General features: G+C 35.3%; 1 protein-coding gene across 4 annotated transcripts in view; it reads left to right on the plus strand.

The window, feature by feature from the left end:
- ctrip (E3 ubiquitin-protein ligase ctrip) overlaps window positions 1–27,757 on the plus strand; it is a 155,084-nt gene that overhangs the window by 20,866 nt on the left and 106,461 nt on the right. For 2 of the 4 annotated variants that reach the window (XM_089092141.1, XM_089092143.1), the window contains exons 4-6: window positions 5,879–6,002; window positions 7,058–7,188; window positions 25,934–26,116. In XM_089092141.1, coding sequence (XP_088948267.1) covers window positions 5,879–6,002; window positions 7,058–7,188; window positions 25,934–26,116 — 438 coding nt within the window. Of the gene's footprint in view, window positions 1–5,878; window positions 6,003–7,057; window positions 7,189–25,933; window positions 26,117–27,757 lie in introns of those variants that run through there. The other 2 variants (XM_089092142.1, XM_089092144.1) reach the window with 2 other exon arrangements.

The raw sequence follows: 27,757 nt of genomic DNA on the forward strand, positions 1-27,757 counted from the left end.
CCAGTTTTTAATATAGAGAAAAGAAAAGCAAATGAAGTTACCTTAAATAAATGTTTTGAAAAATTCTTATTTGGAAAAAGGGAAACCTTAGGCTTCTCGTAAAAATCTTTTTCATTTTTTGGAATTTCTCTTGTGATTGCCTACATGTTTCAAACAATACATATTTTTTATTGCTGTTTTGATGCATTTTTAATGTCGTTTTCTATTTTCTAATTTTTCTATCTTCTATACAAAAAGTTTTTTTATTGTCTAAGAAAGCCCTGCCTGTCTCTGAAAACCTTAGACAACTATTATTTAATCCAGCAGTGCTCAACATACAGCCTGGAAGGGGGGGGGGCAGAATTTTTGGAAGGGTTAGGGTGTCTTATTAGAATTGTGACGATTTTATTTAATTATTTTTTGTTTTTGCTCAAAATATTTGTATAAATATAACCAAGAATTACATAAAATTAAACTGCAACCAACCCAAGGTGGGATAGAGTAATATTTCAAATTATTTATTTCATAACAAGTAAATTATCCATCATTTTTTATTATAATTGAGCAAAGAAAATGAAATAAATTTTCCTTATAATAACTATTTGGAAAAAATTTGAAGTGCTGCATAGGGAATTGCCATTTGTCAGTTTTGCTATTTTGACAAATTTTCAGTTTCGATAAGTCAATTTTTTGTTTCTAAAGACTCCTTGCCCCCAAAAAGACATTGAGGGGAGGGGTCGCTGAATAGGTGAATTGAGAGAGTACATAAAATTTGACTATGCCCTAACCAGGGGAGGGGTCAACAGGCTCATACAAATGTAAATAAAAATTACACAAAATTTGACTGCACCCAAGTCACCGGCGGGGGTAGTTGACTCGTTTCCTTTTTGCTAAGGGCAGGTTGTTGCCTACAAAGTCCAAATTTGGGTGGAAAGGGGGCTTAAAAGCTTTTACTTTGGGAAGGGGGTATAATATTCTAAACAGTTGCTCTACTTTGTAAAAATTTCCGTGATTTCTAGTTCGTGTGATGTTTTATTTTTCTATTGTAACTTATGCCTGGAAGAAGGGAGAGGCCACATACACACCTTGATATTTTCTTTTCCATTGTGGTAGTATTAATCGTATGTTGTTTACTTGGCGCGTTATTACAGGGTTGAGTAGAGGACAGTTGAGTCCATCCACTGATAAAGGGGGCTGGGCAAGCCCCCCCTTCTTATGATGTATTGACTTGTATGCTGACGTGTCGTTATGTTAACCTACATACCTGTCTAGTCTTCTCGTTCTCTCCCCTGTGTAAGATGCATTTAAGGTACTCTTGGAAAGCTGTAGATTTTTAAAGCCTCTAATAATGATCATGGTTCCTATATAATTTTGAAAAGAAAAATATCACTTTCCTGGGATGAATAGTCTAGGTTTTTAATGGATTCACCATAGTTGAAAGGTACAAAAACCATGCCTCCGGGACATCCCAACTCACAGCCCTTGGGACAAGGGCTGTAAGTTATGCTATCCGTCCATTGTGTACGTATAGTATTTGTTATTGGAAAAGGGGAATGTTTGACCCTTGCTGTCCTAAAGGCTTTATGTATTAAGGTGAAGCTCTCTAGGAACGTTTAAGGGAGGGTTGGACTAAATCAAAGCGCACTCTGTGTACACAAACTATTGTCAAAAAGGCGTACCTCATGAACGGCTTAGGGTATTAAGTTGAAACTTCCAGGTAATGATCAATTACCTGGAAATAAAGGGAATGATCAATTGAACCAAAGGGAATATATGCATGTTGCTACACTGCTACTACTGCTGCAACTACGACTTCTACTATGACTAATTCTAAGGCTAGGATATTGAGGTGAACATTTCAGGAAATGTCGAGAGAGGAGTTCAACTAAATCAAAACAGGCTATGTGCATACAGGTTGTCAAAAAGGCATATCAGCAATATCTTAGGAACGGCTTAGTATTAAGTTGAAGCTTACAGAGCATGAGAGGGGGATGTTAAACTGACCAAAAGACAATATGTGTATACTACTACTGTTACTACTTGGGCTACTACTACCACTACTGTTATTGCAACTGCTACTACTAAGGGTAAAGGTATTAGCACACTATGTGCATGCAGGTTGTCAAAAGGGCGTATCATCAATATCCTAGGAATGGCTTAGAGTAAAAGAAAAAAGAATTTGGCAATGGACTTTACAGTCCCTGCCGGTAGTGCTGATCTTCGTTTCATTGCCCTTCAATCAGGAAGTGCAACAGGGGCTTGAGGTCAGCCATCCTGTATTTATGCACACTTCCTGGTTACCTTCCCCAGGTTTCTCCAGGCACCCATTTAGAGCTAGTTCGACTCTAGCTGAGCTTACAGTCACGACACTGACCCCCGTTCGAAACTGAATAACCAACGGCACCAGGACTTGAACCCCTCTCATCACGGACAGATGATCTAGTCTAGCCTGCTTACCACTCGGCTAGGACGGCAATGCCTTAGATAAAATTTATAGGATATGTTTTGGGGAATGTTGAACTAACCAAAAGGCTTAGAGCATTAATTTGAAACTCTCTGGCGATTTCGAGGGGATGTTGAACTAACGGAAGGGCAATATGTGTATTTTCCCCCTACTACTACTACTGAGGCTAAGAGTATTAAGGTGAAACTCTCAGGGAATGTTGAACTAATAAAAGGGTACTGTTTACATACTAGTTCTACTGCTATTGTTACTGCTTCTAGCACTACTATCATTGATGCTAATAATATGAAAATGAAACTCTTTGGGATTGTCAAGGGGGATGCTGGACTACGTCAAATACACTATGTGCATTTAGGTTATAAAAAAGGCGTAACAACAATATCTCAGAAACAGCTTTGAGTATTAAGCTAAAACTATCAGGCATGTTGAGGAGACGCAGAACTAGGCAAAGTTAGAGTGCTCATTTGCAGCTTTTAGGGCATTTTGAGGGGATGCTGAACTAACCAAAAAGACGCTATGCGAATACTACTACTGCTATCCCTATTACTCCCACTGTTCCTACTACTACTACTAATGCTACCACTACTATTATTGCTAATCCTAAGGCGATGGTAAATGCTAAGGTAAAACTTTCAGAGAATAGTGAGGGTGGCATTGAACTTAATCAAAACATACCACGTACTTGAGGGTTATCAAAGGAGTGAATCAGCATTGTACCAACAACGCTTTAGGGTATTAAACTAAAACTTTCAGGGCTTTTAATATTGCTAGGGCTACTGTTTTTACTAATAATACTGCTATTGAATTAAATCATAATAGTTTAAGTGCATCTAGGTTGTCAAAATGGTAATGGCGGATTATCTCAGGAATGAAATAGGGTATAAAATTGAAACTTTCACGGAAAGTCTATATATCTGTAAAACCAAATGAGAAGAGACTATTTACATGTTGTTGGCAAAAGGGCATATCAGCAATATCTCAAGAACTGTTGAGGGTATTAAATTGAACTCTAAGGACTGCTAGTATTACTACTGCCACTACTATTGCCGCTGCTATTATTGAATTAGATCAGCAGGGTTTAAGTGTCAAAATGGTTGACAATTCCAGGTTGTCAAAATGGCATGGATATAATGTCTCAGGAACAGAATAGGGTATTAAGTTCTATTTCTCAGGAAAAGTTGGGGTGTGTGTAAAATTAAATCCTGAGGTACTATGTGTGTCCATATTGTCAAAAGGGGGTAGGTGCAATAGCCCAGGAACAGATAAAGGACGGGGGAAATAGTTGTAAGAAAGGGACATGGGGTGTATGTAGAAGTTGATATTTAATCTCTCTTCATTCCTGGGAATATTTCTGGTCTATGATGTTATTATGAAAGTAAAGAGTAACATTAAACTCCAAAATTAACAGAATTTATTCCGTATAGGAAGGGAGCTGCCTTCTTCTCATCCCCAACCTCCCCCTCGTGGTTGTAGAAACTTCAAAGAATGCTCATTCGATCGGAAATTGAGAGTTCTGGTCCTTTTTTATGATTCAAGTGATTGGATACCAACCAGCCTCTGTCCTAAACCTGTTTTTGATATCTGTCCTTCTATTACCCCTTAGGACACCTGATCGATATTTTATAGTTCCTATTTTGTGTTTTTTTCTGTGGCTGCTCATAGCCCAGGAACAGATAAAGGACGGGAGAAATAGTTGTAAGAAAGGGACATGGGGTGTATGTAGAAGTTGATATTTAATCTCTCTTCATTCCTGGGAATATTTCTGGTCTATGATGTTATTATGAAAGTAAAGAGTAACATTAAACTCCAAAATTAACAGAATTTATTCCGTATAGGAAGGGAGCTGCCTTCTTCTCATCCCCAACCTCCCCCTCGTGGTTGTAGAAACTTCAAAGAATGCTCATTCGATCGGAAATTGAGAGTTCTGGTCCTTTTTTTATGATTTAAGTGATTGGATACCAACCAGCCTCTGTCCTAAACCTGTTTTTGATATCTGTCCTTCTATTACCCCTTAGGACACCTGATCGATATTTTATAGTTCCTATTTTGTGTTTTTTTCTGTGGCTGCTCAATTTTGTGTGGGGGAATTTTCCGCTGGGGGGGGGGGGAGCTTTCCGATGGAAAACGCCGGCTCCCGGTTGTAGCTTGACGGAGGTTAGAATTTTGTCAGCCCTATAGAACCCCTAAGACTATGAAAATTTTCAACCCATATATTTGAATATTTTCCTCCACACCAATCAATCTAAAGTATTATAGCACAATTATTATTAAAAATTGTTGCAAAATTTTGTTCAACATATAAATAGTGAGCCAAAATCTGGATTCTTGTAGAGAAAAACTAAAAAGATAAAAAAAAAAATTCGTTTCTCAATCAATGAAAAAGTCTAATGTTAATTAAAAATGTACAGGAATTAATTTAAAGGACTTTTTACCATAAAAGAAGTTTTTCAAAGAAAAGTAAAGAGCTGCACTAAACCAAAGATGGGCAAAAATAAGTCAAGTAATTTTTCCAGTGTAAAACTGCCATAAATCCCTATCAGTAAATAAATGAAACCTAGAACGAACAGAAATTACAATTAACAAGCAAGTAAAACTCAAAACGAGCAGAAACTACCACAAAGAGGAATAAGGCTAAAGCCTCCTGCGCCTTCTAAAGACGATAACATAATTTGCATTTTAACGAAAACAAAATTTGAAACGTTTTCTCTTTTGCAACTTTAGTAGTTTCAAAATTACCAACACTTTCAGGACTGAATATCAGTATGTATTAAACTATCAACTGATATTTTTTTTTTTTCAATGATCTGGGTTATGATGGCAATTTTTGTTCTTTTCTTATCTTGATGCTATGAGAAATAAGAAAACATATCTCAAAATTAAGCTTGTTTTTAGTAAAGCGCAAATTACCTTCTAGTCTTTAGAATGCATAGGGGTTTAGGCCTTTTTACATCCCCTGTATATATATTTGTGTGTATATATTTGTTTTTCAACTTTCCTCTTCTTCATGAAGCTTAAGTTTGTTTTATCGTGTGTAGCTTTCTATCAAGATCTAAGTATAATTTAAAGTAAGTATATATTAAACTATCAATTGATATTTATTTGTTTTGTTTTTTTTCAGTAATCTGGGTTATGATGGCAATTTTTTTCTTCTCTTATTTTGATGCTATGAGAAATAAGAATACATAGGTCAAAATTAAGCTTGTGTTCAGTAAAGCGCAAATTACGTTCTAGTCTTTAGAATCCATAGGGGTTTAGACCTATTAACATCCCCTGTATATATATTTATGTGTATATATTTGTTTTTCAACTTTCCACTTCTTCATTATGCTTAAGTTTGTTCTATCGTGTTTAGCTTTCTATTAAGATCTAAGTATAAAATGAATCATTCATAATCTGTTCTGACTAACAAACCCGTTTTCACTGTTTATGTTTTAGAAGATTTGAGTATTACCCTAAAAGCACAGGGTCCTTCCTCTCAGAAGCGAAAATATAATCAAGGTGGTGCTGCCCATAAAAGGGTGAAACAAGATACAACCACGGGTTCCTGTGCGAGTACCAGGTAATTTCCTCATACTTTCAATGTATTTATGTTTAGTACTATCTAGTTTTCTATTTATAGACGCAAATGAACTATTATTTTTTTTTCTTGAAGACTAGTTAGAAAATGTAATATATTTTAGTCCGCTAAATATATTTAGTCCGAAAATGTAATATATTTTAGTAACGCTTTATTGTTGCCTCTGGTTAAAGAGTCATACCTCTTCAATTAATTAAACTCAAAAGACATCACAACATGTGTTTTATAACAGACATTTACAACATCCAAGGACTAAGGTTATGAAGTTTAAAATTTCAGGGAAAAAACCAACAATAAAACTGTACCAATTAAAAACGGCCAGAATTTAGTTAGCATAATTTGCTCTTTTGTAATTATAACTTTAATAAAAAATGATAAATTGCTGAAACTTTTAGCAGTTAAACAGTCAGTCTACTTTCATTAGTTCTTTCAAACAATCTTGACTATTAAGGTGTTTTTTGTTGTCATTATTTTCTTTTTCTAGGTTTCGCTCATGAAAACTACTGCTTAAAATACATTTTGCTTTCAACGATACTCATATAACACTCAAGCCAGTTATTGCGAGAGGGGGGGGGGGGGGAAAGTAGCACCACTTAGTTGTAAGCCTTGATTAACTGTGACATTGAGGGGCTAATTTGAATGAAAATTTGAAGTTTTAGTGCCCTTTTAAGGTAATTAAAGAGATCTTGCCACAACAGAGTGGTGTTCTGTTGTGGCACCACAACAATGGTGCCTTTGTATTCTATGACAGGATAATTTTGGCCCACTCCTGCCAAAGTTTCATTGAGTGAAAATTATGAAATGTCGTTCAAAAATCAGGAAAATCAGGAATATTGTGCTATAGCACAATAAATGCTCTATAGTAAAGATAAATTAAAACGAAAGTAAAAACTTGAAGCTAAAAAGCTCGAAAACGAATAACCTGAAAAGGAGTCTGCTTCTTGCAACAGAATGGTGAATTGTGGTTTCTTATGGTCCTTATGTGGCCTAAATCTGACGAAGTGTTGTTTCGAAACTTATTAAACGTTTTTTTTTAGTCGCCGTACTTCCCGTCCAGGGAAGTTACAGATGGCCAATCAGGACGGTAAAAAGAGTAACCAAGGGTCCAGTGACGTTCCTGGCCCTTCAAATCAGGATCCCAGCCAAGGAGCAAATAACGATGGTGAAGGTAAGATATTTTTTCCTTCCTCTAGCTGGGAATAAACAGGACTAAATTATGGCAATAAGTGTGATAATTTTCATGGCGTTTTGCAAAAAAGTGCCTAAGTTCACTTTACTAATTTTACCAGAAAGCAAAATAAAAATAAAAATATACGATGAAAAATTCTTTCTCACGAATCAAAATTTAAGAACCTTGAAACTTTAAAGTTCGATTCCTAGTTAAATTTTTGTTCGGAATTCTCTCGGAATTCTGAATTGTTCATTACTTAGAAGATAAGGGACTTGTGTTCTTTTTTACGCCCTTTTGGAACAATTTATAACTCGTTCAGACTTAAAGATAAGCTCATTTTGACAGACCAAACGATAGATCCCTTTGAGCTCTTTCGAACCGTATCTTTACTCATTTCCGGAAAAAAAGTGGACTTGGACCCTGTTTGAAAAGCGCCACGGATTTAAGAGGCGTTTTTTGCATATCAGAAAATACGATAAACTGCGTGATATTGTAAATTTATGTTGCAAAATGTTAGCCAGTGAAGCTAAATTAATTGTTAGGAGTGTTTTTAAGTCGAGAAAGGCTTATTTTAATTGAAACTCAATTAGAACTAAAAAATAAATCATTTTTATTAAAGCACGTGACACTTAAATCTTACAGAATTCCCGGAAGAGGAAACCAGGGGCGTTTGGGAGGGGGCAATAAACATGGGGAGGGGGCTTGATTGTAAAAATGTGGCAAATAGACTATTCCTCTTAAACAAATTTAAACGGTTCATAGTTAGGTCTTGAAAACCCAGCTAAAAATACACTCAACTCCCTCCCCCCTCCCAACAATATTATTGTGGTATCTGCTCTAAATAAAAATCCTAGACACTGCTCTGGTGGAAATCCCGCTCTTATTTGTGGTAAATTATGCTCTTTTTTTAATTTGGCTGTATTATTCATGCAATATCTCAGTAGGCTATTCCAAATGTTACCGATCAAGGTTTCTTAGTTTTATTAGGCTGTCAAAATTATTGCACATCTGAAATGAATGAATTCAAGGTATATGAATAAGTTTGGTTTAATGGATTCAAGGTATATGTTTTTGGGTATGTTTTGGTGAATATGTTGGTGGAAATTAGTTCCATTTTAAAATTTAACCAGTAATAAATTAGGTAATTTAATGAAATAACTCAAGTAAATAAATATTTAGTTGATTATCCAATTTATAAAGCAATATGCAGTACAAAGCAATTTAATTAGTTTACAAAAAAAAGAGAAGTTTAAATATATTTTGGCCTTTTTGGGAGGCTTGATTTTTAGTAACTTTTCTTTTCACATTTGATTTCCTAATCAATTGTAATTTTAGTTTGTTTTAGGTTTTAGTTCTTTATTTAAATCCGGTTTGATCTATTTAGTTTCATCTTACTTGTACTTATGGGCGTGCCCAAAACAAAGGGGCGTAAGTGTCTCGCATTCTTCATATTTTTACTAGAAAGAAAAATAGTTTTTTTAGCCTTTTAGTGGGAACGGTTTTGTACTAAAATTTAAACAAAAATTATTAGGCAAAAACAAGAGCTCGTAGCTGAATAATATGGCTTATTTTAGTCACGTTATTATCTCTGGAATTCATTCATCTAGATGGCGCATCTACTGGAAGAAATGTTCATCATAGTTTGTTGTTTGAAACGTTTCTAAGATCTAGATTGTTAAACATTGTTGACACGATTTGAGGAAAGATTGGAATTCCCTCTGCAAAGATTGCCTTAAATCCCTAGGAAATTTTGTTAAATTTGGGTCTCAAAAAGTAATTTTTGTGTCAAGTGCCCCTGTTAAAAAACTTTTAACCTCCTGTAGGATCTACGACTTATCACTATACCAAAGAGCATATTAATCTCCAACACATATAACCATGCTGAAAAGTAGAACCGATTCTGTTCGGCGAAATTTCACTGCTATCTAGTGTGTCATGGGCACTGTAGAACTGTAGCGTCTTCTTTTTCCAAAGATTAATAAAACAAACTGTTTGCACAAAATAAGTTTTTCAAAAAAAGTGAAGAACTCCATTAAACCTAAAATGAACAAAAATAGAATCAAATAATCTACCAAGCATACAACTACCACAAATCAGTATCAATAAATAATTGAAACCCAAAACAAACGGAAATTAAAACAAATTAAACTCAAAACGAACAGAAATTAATCTGAGTAGGGTTCTAAACTCTATGCTTTATAAAAGCCAGAATATAATTTGTACTTTACTGAAAAAAATTCAAATTAATTTACTGAAAAAAATGTGCGTTGTCAGTTTAATATAAATATGCTGATATTTATTCCTTAAAATATTAATTAATTTTTGATTTCTTAAAAATTATAAAAGTGAAAACATTTAAAAGTTTTTTCTGTAAAGTACAAATTATATTCTGGCTTTTAGAAAGCATAGGGTTTAGAACCCTACTCAGATTAATTTCTGATCGTTTTGAGTTTGACTTATTTTAATTTTTGTTTGTTTTGGGTTTCATTTCTTTATTGATACTGATTTGCGGTAGTTGTATGCTTGGTAGATTATTTGATTCTATTTCTGTTAATTTTTGGTTTAAAGGAGTTCTTTAATTTTTTTTGAAAAACTTGTTTTGTGCAAAAAGTTTTTTTGATTAATTTCTATTCGTTTTATATTAGCATAGTATTTTTCAGGGAGAATGACTAAGCCTCTTCTGAAGTTAAACAACCATCCCCTCCATAAAAGACCTTAAATACCCCCTGGGCATAACTTACAACCCTTGTCTCTATCTCTGGGGTTTGTTTCAACCCCAAAAGTCTTGTTATATGATATTTAAACAATTTCGAGTAGAAGGGCTATCTCAAAATTTCTATTAGACGCATTTCGGGACAATACGACGTGTGTGTAGGGGGAGAGAGTAGCTGCCCTCTAATCACTTTGACTCTTAAAAAGAGCACTAGAGCGTCTGATTACCAATCCAATGAGCCCCCTTCAAAGCTTATATGACCACACTTTCAATAAAAACCCTATTTGTCCCCAGGACATAACTTACAACCATTGCCCTGAGGGCTGGGGGATTTGTTATCTTCAAAGACATAATTTCCAGCCCTTTCTAACATCCTTAACAAAATGGCTATATCAAAATTTTGATTAGAAGTGTTTACGGAAATGATAGGCATGCGGAGGGGGGGGGGCGAATTCGCCCTCTGATCACTTTTGATTAATAAAAAAGGCACTAATCCTCAAAATTTCCAATCAAATGAGCGCTTTTTGAAGCTTCTACTACGAAACTTTCTTTAAAAAACTTTTATGCCCCAAGGGTATAACTTACGACCCATGTCCTGAGGGCTATGGAGGGAGGGTTGTGATCCTGAAAGACATAATTTCTATACCTTTTAACCACGCTTAACGAATTGGTTAGACCAAAATGTTGATCGGAAATTGTTGGGGAAATGATGGACGTGGGGGGGGGATTATCCCTCCGATTACTTTCAACTATTAAGAACAGCAATAGCTTTCTATACTCAAATACATAATTTCTGGATCCTTCAACTACGTTCAACAAAATGGCTATATCAAAATATTGATAGGAAGTGTTTGGGGAAATGATGGACGAGGGGGGGCATTTGCCTTCCGATTGCCTCTGACTATTAATGAGGGCACTAGCCCTCTCAATTCCCAATTGAATGAGTCCTTTTTGATGTTTCTACGACAACGCTGGCAAAGACCTAATTTCCATAACTTTCATCTACGTTGAACAAAATGTCTATTTCAAAATTTGATTGGATGTGTTTGGGGAAATGGTGGGCACGAGAGGGCCGTTAGTCGCCCTCCAATCATTTTGGACTATTAAAATTGGGCTTTGGAAAACTTGGCGAAAGATGCTCAATACCTTTTCAATATATATATATATATATATATATATATATATATATATATATATATATATATATATATATATATATATATATATATATATATATATATATATATATATATATATATATATATATATATATATATATATATATATATATATATATATATATATATATATATATATATATAATATATATATATTTATATATATATTTAATATATATAATTATATATATATATTTAATATATATAATTATATATGTATATAATTATAATATATATATATATATATATATATATATATATATATATATATATATATATATATATATATATATATATATATATATATATATATATATATATATATATATATATATATATATATATATATATATATATATTGAAAGTGTGGTTTTTATTGTATATATACAATAGGGTTTTTATTGAAAGTGTGGTCATATAAGCTTTGAAGGGGGCTCATTAATCAGACGTTCTAGTGCTCTTTTTAAGAGTCAAAGTGATTAGAGGGCAGCTACTCTCTCCCCCTACACACACGTCGTATTGTCCCGAAATGTGTCCACTAGACATATTGAGATAGCCCATTTACTAAAAACCGTTTAAATGTCATATAACAAGACTTTTGGGTCAGAAAGTAGCTTCAGAGATTGGGGACAAGGGTTGTAAGTTATGCCCATGGAGTATTTAAGGTTTTTATGGAAGGGATGGTTGTTTAACTTCAGAAGAGGCTCAGTCTTTCTCACTGTAAAAGATTATGTCAATATAAAACGAACAGAAATTAATCAAAGAAAAATTTTGAACGAAATAAGTTTTTCAAAAAAAAGTAAAGAACTCAATTAAAACAAAATTGAACAAAAATAGAATTAAATGATATACCAAATATAAAACTAACACAAGTCAGTATCAATAAATAAATGAAACCCAAAACAAACAGAAATTAAAACAAGTTAAACTCAAAACGATCAGAAATTAATCTGAGTAGGGTTCTAAACCCTATGCTTTCTAAAAGCCATAATATAATTTGTACTTTACTGAAAAAAATTCTTTTAAATATTTTCACTTTTATAATTTTTAAAAAATCAAAAATTAATTAAGATTTTAAGGAATAAATATCAGCATCTGTTTATTGAACTAACAATGCAATTTTTTTCAGTAAATTCATTTGAATTATTTTCAGTGAAGTACAAATTATATTGTGACTTATAAAAAGCATAGAGTTTAGAACCCTACTCAGATTAATTTCTGTTCGTTTTGAGTTTAATTTGTTTTAATTTCTGTTTGTTTTGGTTTTCAATTATTTATTGATACTGATTTGTGGTAGTTGTATGCTTGGTAGATTATTTGATTCTATTTTTGTTCATTTTAGGTTTAATGGAGTTCTTCACTTTTTTTGAAAAACTTATTTTGTGCAAACAGTTTGTTTTATTAATCTTTGGAAAAAGAAGACGCTACAGTTCTACAGTGCCCATGACACACTAGATAGCAGTGAAATTTCGCCGAACAGAATCGGTTCCACTTTTCAGCATGGTTATATGTGTTGGAGTTTAATATGCTCTTTGGTATAGTGATAAGTCGTAGATCCAACAGGAGGTTAAAAGTTTTTTAACGGAGGCACTTGACACAAAAATTACTTTTTGAGACCCAAATTTAACAAAATTTCCTAGGGATTTAAGGCAATCTGCAGAGGGAATTCCAATCTTTCCTCAAATCGTGTCAACAATGTTTAACAATCTAGATCTTAGAAACGTTTCAAACAACAAACTATGATGAACATTTCTTCCAGTAGATGCGCCATCTAGATGAATGAATTCCAGAGATAATAACGTGACTAAAATAAGCCACATTACTCAGCTACGAGCTGTTGTTTTTGCCTAATAATTCTTGTTTAAATTTTAGTACAAAACCGTTCCCACTAAAAGGCTAAAAAACCTATTTTTCTTTCTAGTAAAAATATGAAGAATGCGAGACACTTACGCCCCTTTGTTTTGGGCACGCCCATAAGTAAAAGTAAGATGAAGCTAAATAGATCAAACCGGATTTAAATAAAGAACTAAAACCTAAAACAAACTAAAATTACAATTGATTAGGAAATCAAATGTGAAAAGAAAATATACTAAAAATCAAGCCTCTCAAAAAGGCCAAAATATATTTAAACTTTTCTTTTTTTTTGTAAACTAATTAAATTGCTTTGTACTGCATATTGCTTTATAAATTGGATAATCAACTAAATATTTATTTACTTGAGTTATTTCATTAAATTACCTAATTTATTACTGGTTAAATTTTAAAATGGAACTAATTTCCACCAACATATTCACCAAAATATACCCCAAAACATATACCTTGAATCCATTAAACCAAACTTATTCATATACCTTGAATTCATTCATTTCAGATGTGCAATAATTTTGACAGCCTAATAAAACTCTAAGAAACCTTGATCGGTAACATGTGGAATAGCCTACTGAGATAATGCATGAATAATACAGCCAAATTACAAAAAGAGCATAATTTACCACAAATAAGAGCGGGATTTCCACCAGAGCAGTGTCCAGGATTTTTATTTGGAGCACTTACCACAATAATATTGCTGGGAGGGAGGAGGGAGTTGAGTGTATTTTTAGCTGGATTTTTAAGACCTAACTATGAACCGTTTAAATTTGTTTAAGAGGAATAGTCTATTTGCCACATTTTTACAATCAAGCCCCCTCCCCATGTTTATTGCCCCCTCCCAAACGCCCCTGGTTTCCTCTTCCTGGAATTCTGTAAGATTTAAGTGTCACGTGCTTTAATAAAAATGATTTATTTTATATATAATATATATATATATATATATATATATATATATATATATATATATATATATATATATATATATATATATATATATATATATATATATATATATATATCTATATATATATATATTTATATATATATATATATATATATATATATATATATATATATATATATATATATATATATATATATATATATATATATATATATATATATATATATATATATATATATATATATATATATATATATATATATATATATATATATATATATATATATATATATGAGCCCTTTTTGAAGTTTGTACGAAAATGCTCTCTATGCAAACCTTATAAGCCCCCAGGGCATAACTTACAACCCTTGTGCGGAGGGCTGTGGGGTGATTGTAGTCCTCAAAAATGTAATTTCCGGACTTTTCAACCATGTTGAACAAAATGGCTATCTCAAAATGTTTATTGGATGTGTTTAGGGAAATAGTGTGTGTGGGAGGGTGTTAGTTTTCCTCCAATCACTTTTGACTATTAAAAAGGGCAGTAGCCCTTTCAATTTCCAATAGAATGAGCCCTTTTCGATGTTTCTATGACAACGCTCTTTATAAAAACCTTAAATGCCCCCAGGGCATAACTTACAACACTTGCCGTGAGGGGTATGGAGGGGGGTTGATCATCCTCAAATGTAGAATTTCCAGAGATTTCCACTATGTTTAAAGAAGGCTATCTCAAAATTTTGATTGGATGTGTTTGGGGAAATGGTGGGCGTGAGAAGGGGGCTAGTTGCCCTCCAATCAGTTTGGACTAGACTATTAAAAAAGGCACTAGCCCTTTCAATTTCGAATTGAATGAGCTCTTTTTGAAGCTTCTATAACAATATTTTCTATAAAAAAAAACTTATATGCCCCCAGGGCATAACGTACAACCATTGCCTTGAAGGCTGTGGGGGGGGGGGGGATTTCATCCTCAAAGACATAATTTCTAGAACTTTCAAATTACGTTGAACAATATGGCTATCTCAAAATTTTGATTGCATGTGTTGGGGAAATAATGGGCTTGAGAGGGGGGTTAGTCGCCCTCCAATCGCTTTCGGCTATTAAAAAAGGCACTACCCCTTTCAATTTCCAATCAAAGGAGCCCTTTTTGAAGTTTCTACGAAAGTGTCGCTACACCTCCGGCGCGCCGCCGGCAAAGGCGGCGGCGTTCGGCTGACTTTCAATTAATTTTGCGGCAATTTTTTATTGCGTCAACCGCAAAGTCGGAGTTTTTCTTTCTCATGTGGATTAGTATTTCGATTTTCCTGATTAGAAATCAGGGAGGGCTTGCACTATCCCCGAATTTTCGGGTATTTCCCTGAAAGTGTTTGCGTCACCCCGAAAAAAACTTTGGTTCCCCGAATCCCCGAAAATCACCCAATCACGGTGCCACCCCTAGCGATTTATCACCAGTGACTTTCCCTGCCAAATATTACATTGCTTACCATAATTCTTCACTACTCTCTTGTTCGTTAGTTTTCGTCTCTTTTGTTACTTTGGATAAAAACCAGACAGATGCAATTACAATATACACAGTTCTTCAAATGTTGACAAAAAAGTATCGTCTTTATGAAATGAGATTAAATCATTTCGAATGCAGTTTCCCAGTTGTTATTTCTTACATCATTTGTAGTCAAAAATTTATTTTTAAGTTGAATAGAACGTATTCACTACTATACAGCTTCAGTTGTATTTTTAAATTGATAGTCAACAGATTGTTTCTACAGTTGAATCGTAAGTTTGCAGAATTTTGTTTTCTTTTGCTGTTTTTATGTAAGCTGTCCATAATGTTTGATACAAAATTTTTGAACGCCTGACATTTCAAAGGAAACAAAATATCATTTGTTACAAATTCCCCCCCCCCCCAAAAAAAAACACCCTTCTATTGAGACAAAATTTAGCTATAGATTAAGCTATATACAAGGTTGGGGAATTAAAGATTGAAACGGAAGTTACCCCAAAAACATGATTCATAAAAAAATTGAAATTATTGCCTTTAGGGGGGGGGGGGGATAGGGGACTATCATTTTTAAATGATAACACCTCATTTTTGTTTAATTGGAAGCAGGGATTCCAAAAAGATAATTATTTTTGTTCGTTTAAAGTGGAGACGGTATCCTATCATGGTGGTATCCAGAGGGGGGGGGGGGAGGGAGCTATCATATTTAAATGATAATACCTCGATTTTTTTTTAAAGCAGGGATGCCAATAAGTTAATTATTTCTTTTTATGTAAAGTAAAGACGGTATCCTATCAAGATGGTACCCAGAGGGGGGGGCATAGGGAGTTTTTATATATAAGTGATAGTACCTTGATTTTTTTTTTATTGAAAGCAGGGATGCCAAAAAGTTTTTTTTTAATTTAAAGTAGAGACGGTATTCTATCAAGATGATATCCAAAGGAGGGGTAGGGAGGTATTATATTTAAATGATAATATCTCAAATTTATTTATTTTTAAACCAGGAATGCCAAAAAGTTAATTATTTTTTTAAATTTAAAGTAGAGACGGTATCCAGAGGGGGGGGGGGGGTTAGGGAAGTATTATATTTAAATGGTAATATCTTGAATTTTTTATTGAGAGCATTTTTATTGAAATTTTATAGAACATTATATGGCTGCTTAAAAAAAACAAAAGGGAGTATGAAGGAAGGTGAGAGACTTTTACAAGAATATGACAGTTTGGTTGCTACCAGTAGCTACTAGGTCGAGTATGCTATAAAAGTGTACTGTCAGTGAGTAGAGAAAATAAATTTGTAAATTTAAGCTGTGAGAAATACTGATGAAAACATTAATGTTTGCGGTCGACATTGATTGCGCCGGCGGCGCGCCGCCGCAACTGGTTGGTCGCCGGTCTTCACTCATTGGCGTGGCGTTGGGGTCTAGTTTGGGGGGTTTTTCATCCTCAAAGAAATAATTTCCAGAACTTTCAACTACGTTGAAGAAAACACCAATCTCAAAATTTTAATTGGATGTGTGTGGGGAAATGGTGGGCGTGAGAGGGGTATTTGTTGGTCTAAATCACTTTCGACTATTAAGAAGGGTGCTAGCCCTTTCAATTTCCAATCAAATTAGCTTTTTTGAAGTTTCTACGGCAACGCTGTCTACAAAAGCCTTATATGCCCCCAGGGCATAACTTACAACCCTTGCTCTGAGGGGTTTGAGGGGGTAATCATCCTCAAAGACCTAATTTCTAGAAGTTCTAACTACGTTGAACAAAATGGTTATCTCAAATTTTTTATTGTAAGTGTTTGGGGCAATGGTGGGCGTAAGAGGGGGTTTTTGCCCTCCAATTACTTTCAACTATTAAAAGGGGCACTAGCCCTTTCAATTTCCAATCGAGTGAGCCCTTTTTGGAGTTTTTACGTCAACGCTTTCCAGAAAAGCCTTAGATGCCCCCAGGGCATAACTCACAATCCTTGCCCTGAGGGCTCTAGGAGGAGTTCATCCTCAAAGACATAATTTCCGGACCTTTCAACTATGTTGAACAAAATGGCTATCTCAAAATTTTGATTGGATGTGTTTTGTGAAATTGTGGGAGAGGGAGGGGGGTTGGTTGCCCTCCAATAACTTTCAACTATTAAAAAAGCCACTAGCCCTTTAAATTTCCGATCGACTGAGCCCTTTTTGAAGTTTCTATGAAAACACTTTCTATAAAAACATTATATGCCCCCATGGCATAACTTACAGTCCTTGCCTTGAGGGGTTTGGGTTGTTTGTCATTCTCAAAGGCATAATTTCCAGAATTTTAAACTACGTTCAACAAAATGCCTGTTTCAAAATTTCGATTGGATGTGTTTGGGGAAATGGTGGGTGTGAGAGGGGGGTTAGTTGCCCTTCAGTCACTTTCGACTGTTAAAAAGGGCACTAGCCCTTTCAATTTCCAATCAAATGAGCTTTTGTTTAAGTTTGTACGACAGCGCTTTCTGTAAAAACCTTATATGCCCCAGGATATAGCCTACAACCCTGCCCTTGAGGGCTCTGAGGGGGTTATCATCTTCAAAGACCTAATTTCCATAACATTCAATTATGTTGAACAAAACGAATATTTCAAAATTCTGACTGGATGTGTTTGGGGAACCAGTTGCTGTGAGAGGGGGGTTAGTTGCCCTCCAATCTCTTTCGACTATTAAAAAGGGCACTAGCGGTTTCAATTTCCAATCGAATGATTCCTTTTGAAAGTTGAAAGTAATTGGAGGGCAACTAGCCCTCCAATTACTTTCAACTATTAAAAAGGGCACTAAACCCTTGAATTTCCAATCGAATGAGCCCTACAACACTTTCTATAAAAAACCTTATATGCCCCCAGGGCATAACTTACAACCCTTGCCCTGAAGACTGTGGGGGGAGTGTCCTGTTCAAAGATATAATTTCCGGACCTTTCAACTGAGTTAATCAAAATGGATATCTTAAAATTTTGACTGGATGTGTTTGGGGAAATGGTGGGTGTGGATGGAGTGTTAGTTGCCCTCCAATCACTTTCGGCTATTAAAAAGGGCACTAGCCATTTCAATTTCCAATCGAATGAATCCTTTTTGAAGTTTCTACAACAGCGCTTTCTATAAAAACCTTATATGTCCCCAGGGCATAACTTACAACCTTTGCCCTGAGGGCTATGGGGGGGGGTGTCATCCTTAAATACCTAATTTCCAGAACTTTCAACTACGTTGAACAAAATGGCTGTCTCAAAACTTTGATTGGATGTGTTTGGGGAAAGGTGGGCAGGAGAGGGGGGATAGTAGCCCTCCAATCACTTTCGACTATTAAAAAGGGCACTAGTCCTTTGAATTCCCAATTGAACGGGCCTTTTTTGAAGCTTCCACGACAACACTTTTTATAACAATCTCATATGCCCCCAGGGTATAACTTACAACCCTTGCCCTGGGGGCTGTGGGGGAGTGTTCCCTCAAAACATAATTTTTATCTTGTTCACTACGCTGAACAAAATGGCTATCTCAAAATTTGGATTGGATGGGTTTGGAGTAATGGTGGGCGTAGAAGGGGTGTTAATTGCCTTCCAATCATTTTCGACTATTAAAAAGGGCACTAACCACTCCAAGTTTCAATCGAATGAGCCCTTTTCGAAGCTTCTACGACAACTCATTCGATACGAAGTGCCCTGGTATGGAAAAATAAATAATACATTGTGCCAACATCGTTTTTTACTTAGGCAGCGCTATTGCGCTGCCTATGATGAAACACATTTGATACCGCGTCACAAGGCTCTTAGCCGTGTCGTCACAGTCTAGTTCAGTTGCTACTCGGCACTCATAGGTTTATCCTGATGTGTACATCAGGATCCCGCATGCGCGAAGCCGGAGTATGAATCTTGTGCAGGATTGCCACCGGTGACACTTTTGGCACTTTTTTTAAAGTGGTATTTCTTGGGAAACGTGACACTTTTTAGTGAAAATGGAATTTTTTTCAAAGTAGCACATTTTTACCAAAAAGATTTTTTTTTTAAACTGGAAGGAAAACTGTCAATGTAGAAGCATCAATATCCGTTTTTCTTTTATTTTTCAATGTCTCTGTTTTCAGATTCAGAAACACACTATTGCTATGTTTATGCTCCTTCTTATTAATCATAAATCTTATGCTTCATCATCATCACATTGATCATAAATAACAGCCATTTTGGAAACCTGCTGATTAATAACCACCCAAAAAAGTATAAGACGCACCACCTCCTTTTAGCTATTTCCTGGCCATGAAGTTTTGAGTGTAATAAGTGATAATTTCCTTATGTTTTTTCTCCCATGTACCTCACACAAAGTATATCCTACAGTGTTTGCCAAATAAATTATTTGAAAGAGTTAGTGTCTGATCGCATATTAGTTGTATTTATCCTAGGGTCATCAATAGCTGAGATCTATGTTCGTGGCATTCTGTTCAGTATTTTCAGAGACAGTTTCAAGCACCCAAACGTACTCTAATAATCCAGATAGTCAATTGTGTGGAAAAACTGGATGAACAACTCTCAATGTAGACGAGTAGGCCTATTGCTGTCCCTTTTTTCCGTTTTCTCAAAAGAAAAAAAACACGGACGGCTTCTTCTCTTTTCTTTTCTTTTTCGCGCTATGAGCAAAGACTACTCAGACAAATACAAAGAAATAAGTACTCTGTGGGGCAAATTCGCGTTTTATGCACCAAGCACAATTTGCACTTTTGCAGGTATTTAGGGGAGCGCTGGAAAGTTAACAAGATTGAAATGGCTTCGCAAAGCAGAGAATCAGCAACACCTTAGCGCGATCGAAGTTACTTTTTTGCAGTTTATGGATAGCAATAGAGCCACCTTTTCATGTTTGAACGTTAAAATATACGGAAAACTGCGCGGAGGTGATTTCAAGCGGATTGACCAAAGTTTTCAATTTGAAAAGGTTTTTGGTAAGCGCGAGCGATACGCAGCATTGCGAGCGGCAAATTTTTGGAAAATGACACTTTTTATACGAAATTGACACTATTTTGCCACACAAAGTGGCACCAAAAAAACCTGCTGAGTGGCAACCCTGATCTTGTGTGGTTTTGAATGGGTTTCACTTTTTTTTAACGGAGAGTATAGCCTTCGTCGATACTGTATATTTTCTCTACTGTGGTCAGGGGTTAAAGGTGGTGAATTAGACTGGAGTCTGAATTTAATCGAACAAGGTTTATATTATAATTTCAATATGGTGTATCATAGCAACTGGTGTGAACAGCTGGTTTCCTTTTGACATCACGGCTTAAAACGTTTCTTAACTTCTCTGAGTAGTGGTGGTTCTAGGCCTGGGCAGGGAGGGCACTACCCCCCCCCCAGTTTTCTAACATATTCCTTTTATTTTCGTATTTGTACATTCCTTTGGCCTACCTTGTCCCCCCCCCCTCCTCCCCGATTATGAGGCTTAATACCGCTGCTGTCTCTGAGTAAAGAGAAAGTCAAAATTGAAAAAATGAAAAAAAGATGAAAGCGATAAAAGAATAAACTCAGTATTGTGCCTTCATCGAAAGAGTATGGGTAACTAACAAGCAAGATCGTATCTGGGGGGAGGAGATACCGGGTTTGAACCTCCCACCCCCAAAACTTTTATCCGACTCGTAAAAACTCAACAAAAATGCATATAAACAAATTTTAATTTTTTTTTTAAGTTTTGTTTGTAACCAACCCTCCTCCCACGAACAAAAAACCTGGATATGCCCTTGCTAATAAGCGCAGACAAAAGTGTATGAAACTTACATGTATGTGCCCTTGCCCTATCTTACAATGTTAAAAAAGGGGTCAGGTACCCAGGTGCCTTTTTGCTATGTATGATGACGTTAATGCGTGCTAGAAGCCTGTTAAACTGAGAATAGACAAGCCCAACTACCAAATTGACTGATATCTCAAAATTATTTCAGTTGGACGCCTGTATTACATACATAATGTCTGTGACAAAACTCTTGTTTTTCACAGAAGACCAACACGGATGTACATCCGTGGAAATATACGCTTGTTTGCGATCACAAACCTTGTCACCTCTTACCGTTAGCGTGACCTAATCTAACAGAGGGTTAATGGCGAGGCTTGTTATGAGGATGCGGTACCAAGGTTTGACTGTTAGATTAGATCACACTAACGGTAAGAGGTGACAAGGTTTGTGAAGTGTTGCAAATAAGTGTATATTTCCACGGATGTACATATTTCCACGATGCTGAGGCTTGCAAAATTATTTTGCAAGCCTCAGCATCGGCTGCCTGTCACAAAGGCAAAGGGTCTGTTTGTGAATTTTCCCAGGGGACTAGCCACCATTGAGAGGCATTGAAAACCTTTGGATTGACTGTAAAAATTCAAAAGACAATGAAATTTTTCGTCCCTTTGTCAGCAAGCTTGTCAGTCAAAGCGGGTTGCACCACAGTCAAATTTGAATTGAATTTCTTAGTCAAACCACAGAATCTCAATAGCTCTTGATGGTGGCTAGTCCCTTGTGAAAATTGGCTAAAGAACCCTTTGCCTTTTAGATGGTCAGCCGAGACTGAGGCTCGCAAAATGGTTTTAGGGTATCACATCTCCTTAAATCACTGATGTTCCAACTCTTTCAAGTCTTCTTGAACCTCTCTATAAATTCTAAGTTGGATTTTGGAAGTTTTTCCTTGATGTTGAGAAATCATATCAGGCTACATCCCACCTTCAACTAAATGTTTGGTGTGGTTTCACTGTAAGAAAGAGCTGTTTCCATGTCAGGGTTTTTACTCATTTATCAAAGGCTTTTCACTTAGTTTTATGTAATTTGTCACTTTTTTTCTGCTATATAAATTTTATGGAACCTTATCCAATATCCTTTAGCATTGAGTGACGGGACAATGAGGAACCCTTTAAATCTATATTGAAGCTGTAGCAGTAGTAGCACTACCACTACCACATTGATATCAAGTGAATTTTTCCAATTCTTGAAAGCTTCCTTTGCATAATTCAGCTTATGGAAAAACATTTTAGATCTTTTGTTTTATTCAATCAAACCTAGTGCTTGACCTTTCTGATGCATGGATAATCAAGTTTATATTAAGAGATTGTATGCAGTTATACTTTTTAAATGAACCGTCTCATTATGAAACAGGTCAATTGAATAATAAGGAAGTGATTGCTATCACTTGACAATTGTTTCTTGTTTTTGTTTTTTTATATTAGTCGGCAACTTTGACATCTAATAGTCAATCGTTGATAATTTGAAATAGTTGAATCATTTTCTATGAATTATACTTGGCGCTGGAAGGTATTTTTCTCTTTACTTAGTTAAAAAGCTTTTGTTCCTCAATCTTTGAATGAAGTAAGGGTAATACCTTTATTTAGTTCTTTTCTTGATAGTATACTTTTGCTAAATTGGTGTTTTCTGAATATGAGATTGCCAGGAAATTCCTGACAGGGCTTTCAGGAACTTTGTTTTTAGCAAGATTTAATGAGTATATTTCTCATTTCCCTATTTTATGCATTTAAAAAAACGTTTCTTGTTTCTCAGAGAGAGGGGGCGTTACCCCCTTCCTGCCGGCATCCCTGCCTCTGTTGTATCTTGCTCGCACTTTGGAATTGTTTTTATATGTGTAACAATTTGCGCAACTACAACCAGGCTTGTAGGTAGGATCTATCTTGGAGGAGTAAACTGTTTAGGAGGGGAATATAACTTAGAAACAATTGGAGAATTATATAAAAATCTAAGGTATTGTTTGAAACATTTTGGAAGCCTCCGAGAGGTACTGAACAACGCTTCCTCATTTGTACGTCTTGGATTCACTATTTTTAAGCAAGATGTAAATTTTGTTGTATTGTTAAACCAGCTACGGATAAAGGAAGACAGAGCGCCAAAGAGTATGCTTTTTGGCCTTCGATCTGCGACTGCATTAAAGCTCTGCCTGGTAGAGTTTTAAATTTGTTTATATTTAAAGTATATTTTTGATTATTGCTTTTTTCTTGTCAATTTAATATTTTGAGACTTTTTTTTTGCTGACTGAATGGTAATGTGAATGGGTAATTTCGAATAGATAGTTTGGGCGTCAATAAAAAAGCCTCTTTTTTTACAACTGGAAGGTGCTTGTCTCAAGAGAAATTAAGGAATACAATTACAATGAAAGACACTCTTTATGAATGACAATGACAACGAACACCAATGTGACAATGAAATACAATACAATGAATTCATGCATTTTATTTATTTCCACATTTTAATTCTTGTTCAAAATTATCCTGCTGCATCCTCGTAATTCATTGCCTTTTATTTTGTTTTGAAAACTTTTCCTGAAGATTAATTTTCTTTCTTTCTATGTTTTTCTTAGATCAGTGTTGTCAGTTTTTCATTCCCTTTCTTTCACGTTTTCTCAGCTTTAATATTCAAGGTTTTATTAAACGTTTATCTAGTTTAAGCTGGATAGCTTTATCTGTATAAATTTGTGTAACTACAATCTGTTCAGAGACTTGTTATTAAATTTTACCATTGAAATTCTAGGTCGTGACGGAGCGATTGTAATTTGAACAAAATTGTAAAACTGTTTGGGACATTCCAGCTTTTGCGTTCATAGAAAACATCAACTGTACTCTTTCTTGGGTCATTTTATATGGAGCCGAAGGTGATATTCCGTCGGCTGGGCATGATAGCTGGGTTTGACGATCCCGCTAGTCCTATACCCAACCAGTTGTATTACCATACTTTATGCTTATGCTGAACGCTCTGTTATGCCCGTGCCACATCATAGTCACATCTATCGATAACGCAAGCCACATATCATGAATGACATGGCAATTTTCTTGATTTTAGCGTCACACTTGTATTTAAAAAGCAAAAAATTAAAATTGCAAACAACTAGTTTAAAGAGTTTGCTCCAACAGTAATTTGTGCCCAACTGTTCTCTACTAATACTAAGTCTTCTTAATTTTTGTCAGATTCCTCTCCCAGATAGAAAACCGCTGTCCTAAGTTTCCATCTTTTCTAGTTTCAAAAAGTATGCCTTAAACATTGACTCTGATTGGTCGGCCAAGAAATGTATGCTTGAAAGTTGAACAATGGTCAACTCGAGAAATTACGAACGGCGAACATAATTGGCGCTATAGTCGTGCGTAATTTTGATTTTATCGGCAAGTGTGACTATAATGTGGTACGGGCAACAGTATAATGAACTGTTAGTATACTGAATATTTACCTTGCACCTCCGTTGAAAACAAACTTTTTTTTTCTGGCACGGGATCGAGTATTTTTTCAGTATTAGTTTTTAATCCTGAAATTCGGAATCAGCAAACGTTTAATATTCAATTTGGTATTTATCTCTTATACCCACCACACTCTAAGTTATTTATTTGACAGAACCGGTTTCCTTCTGTAGTTTGTTTCAGCTTAGCGTGGGAAAGTGGGTTCCGGTGATTTCCCCCGAGAAAACTTCCCTCCCGGAGATTTCCTCCCAGAAATTTCCCCCCGTAGGAGATTTCCCCCCCCCCTAGGAGAGTTCGCCCCGCTGAAAATCCCCCCCTCGGAAATAATCGCCACCGAAGACTACCCTTGCCTCAGACTTATTTGCATCGGATGTCGCCCTTGGCTCGAAAATTGTTGCAAAATTCTTTTGTTTCTCGGCGGCCTAAAATATAAGAGCGAGTGGAGTACACTTTTTAATTGCCAAGTAAATAGTTGGTTATGCACGGTAATACATATACACGGTTAAAACGCTACACTTTAAAACTAATATTTCTTGCAATAAGCCTCAGGTACTCCAGCGTCCTGACGTTCCCGTAGTTTCCCATCTGTCGTAGAATTCTGGTATTTAAATCCACATACTTTTCTTAATTGGTTCACTGGACTGTCCCGCATTTGCTTGAATTACAACCGCCCTGTTAAGTGCTTGTTCGCGCTTGAGGATGTCCAAGAACTTCCAAATGCTAGCGTGATGATCAGAAACTGAAGACTGCAACCTTCTATGATAACACTCAACATTGTTGTTTGTCCTGGGGAGTTCATCTTTCGCTCTGTAGAACATATTCCAGACACGGGGCGGAAAATTACAAGGTACTTTCTCGGGGTTTTCTCGGGGGGAAATCTCCTAGACCCGGGAAAGTATATATACTCTACGATGTAGGTATATTTTAATTAAATATTTTAGTTGGCATTTGGTTAGGTATTAACCATTTAATGTAATGCGTTCTGGGGAGCCTGATTTTCATAATTCTCTGTTGTAGTGTCCATAATTTTGTCCATAAGTATTTGATTTTCACTATACTTAGCCAGAAACTTGTCTAATGCCAAACTTGATTGTACCATATGGTCTATCTTTTTGTAATTATTATTGATGCTGTAAAACAAACAGATAAGTATTCTTGGACTTGGATGCTGTATCGAAATTCAAAGTCTTATCGAAATCGTGGCACCGGATTGAAATTTAAAGCGAAGACAATTTTGACATCTTTCCATCATTAATAATAAGGTGACTAATCTGAGCACGGGGGAAGTGTACGTAGAAACCAAAGTATGGTTTTAAAACACTTCTATATTTTTCCAATTTTTATTGGAAAATAAACTTTCCCTACTTATGCGAAGTAAGAGCAAAAAAATTATTTTTTTCTAGGACGTTCTAGTACACCTAGTCCTATTTCTGAAGCAATGAGCATTTTGAAACGGTCAGTTGCTGAACCAGACGAATCAGAAATGAACAGGTTGCAAGCGTTACTGGAAACACGCGGTTTTTCTCAACATATATTTGGGCGAATGCATTCGATTCATGGTGACATATCTAATCCGTCCATTGCTTGTAAGTTTTTATTTTTCATACCCTTCTCTTTTTTTCAATTTGAGGGTTAAAATTGTCTTATTAAAAAGCAAATGTTTTGTTTGTATTCTCAATTTGTATTCTCACTTGTTGCCTATTTAAATTGTAAGGTCTAAAAATAAATAAAGGGTCTTAGATTAGGTCCTTATGCAAGGATGTATCCAAGATTTTTGTTGGAGGTATTTTATCAGGTGGGTGGGGGTCTGTTGCAAAAAAAAGCTTGAGAAGACACATCAAAATTTTTTTATATGCATTTTGTTCCGTTTTTACGAGTCTGACAGAAAAAAAAAAAAAATTATCCTGTACTTATTTTCAGGAAAGATGGTGGTGTGAGTGGGGGGGGGGGTCAGTGAGGAAAATATCATTTTTATATGTTGTCTAGCCATTGTTTCAAATAAAGCATAGTTCTGACAGAGCGTGAATATTGCTTAGACCAGCCACAAAAAGACCCCCGAAGCGGAAAAAATCGCTTCGTCACGCTTCAACTTGAAGTTGAAAAAAATCGTGTAGTGAGGCAATATTTTTAAGAACAAATAGAATGGATATTGAAAAAATAATAACAAGTATTAGATTATATCCTATATTGTCCTATGTATTGACCTGGTAATAAAAGAAAATTGCATGGAAGGAGGTGGCAAAAAAACTTGATGAACCAGGTAAAAATGTGTTTGGCATTTGTTCAATCTTTGAAATGAGTAGCCTTGCTCCAAAAAAAAATATCACAAGCTAATTGCTGAAAATCCCCTGTTCCCTCTGCTTATGTTAGTTTATATGGAAGGCTCACATCAGTTTATATGGAAGGCTCGCCAATAGAATGTTCATAATATAATATAGATCCTGAAATAATTAAAGTAAAAAGAAAGACAAAAATCGCCTTCGGTGCGAATTGCAAAGTGATTTTTGTCTCGCCCCGCAGACTATTTTTTTTTTCATAAGCAATTTTTCTTCGCGCTTTGTTAGAATTTAGCTTAAAAAATACGTATTTTTATGCGATTTTTGTATTTTGGAGGTAGTTCCCCCTGTTCTATCAATTTTGTCGCCAGTCCCTCTAAAGTAATGTTTGGGAAATCGAGAGTTGCCCTCAGAGAAAGACATATATATTGCAGCACCAACTCACTAAAAATTTATGAACTATTTTGTCAATGATGACTGCAATCAACTAAAAGTAATGGCTTCTAAAAGCAGCATGCTTGCAATGAAAGTTAGATAAATTCAGATTTAAATATAATATCTTTTATTTGGAAATGGAAAACTGGGGCCACATACCCACTTTACGCTTCCAATAATAACGTTTGTGTGATTTTGTAACGTTTGTGATTTAAAACGTTTGTGTGACTGTGCGTCAAACAAGGATCAACATGCTTACCTTTCTCCTGAAAAGAGAGGGGATGGTGGAAGGGCCATGGGACCAATTTTTTTGCACAGAGTTAATGTCCGATTTTGTTCAGTGCATACAAAGCTAATGAAGTTAGCCCTTCGAAGATTTCAAAACGGTATGTCTCTAGAACAATTTTTTGTACGAAATAACTTATGTGATGTGCTTTTATCAGCTTTCCAAGGATTATCAATTAGCTTGGGGGAAAAATGTTTCTCTTACTTCAAAAATGTGTTTTCTTTCCCCGG

Source organism: Artemia sp. Qi Xiang Cuo, chromosome 7 (assembly GCF_049724085.1).
Source record: "Artemia sp. Qi Xiang Cuo chromosome 7, ASM4972408v1, whole genome shotgun sequence".
NCBI lineage: Eukaryota > Metazoa > Arthropoda > Branchiopoda > Anostraca > Artemiidae > Artemia > Artemia sp. Qi Xiang Cuo.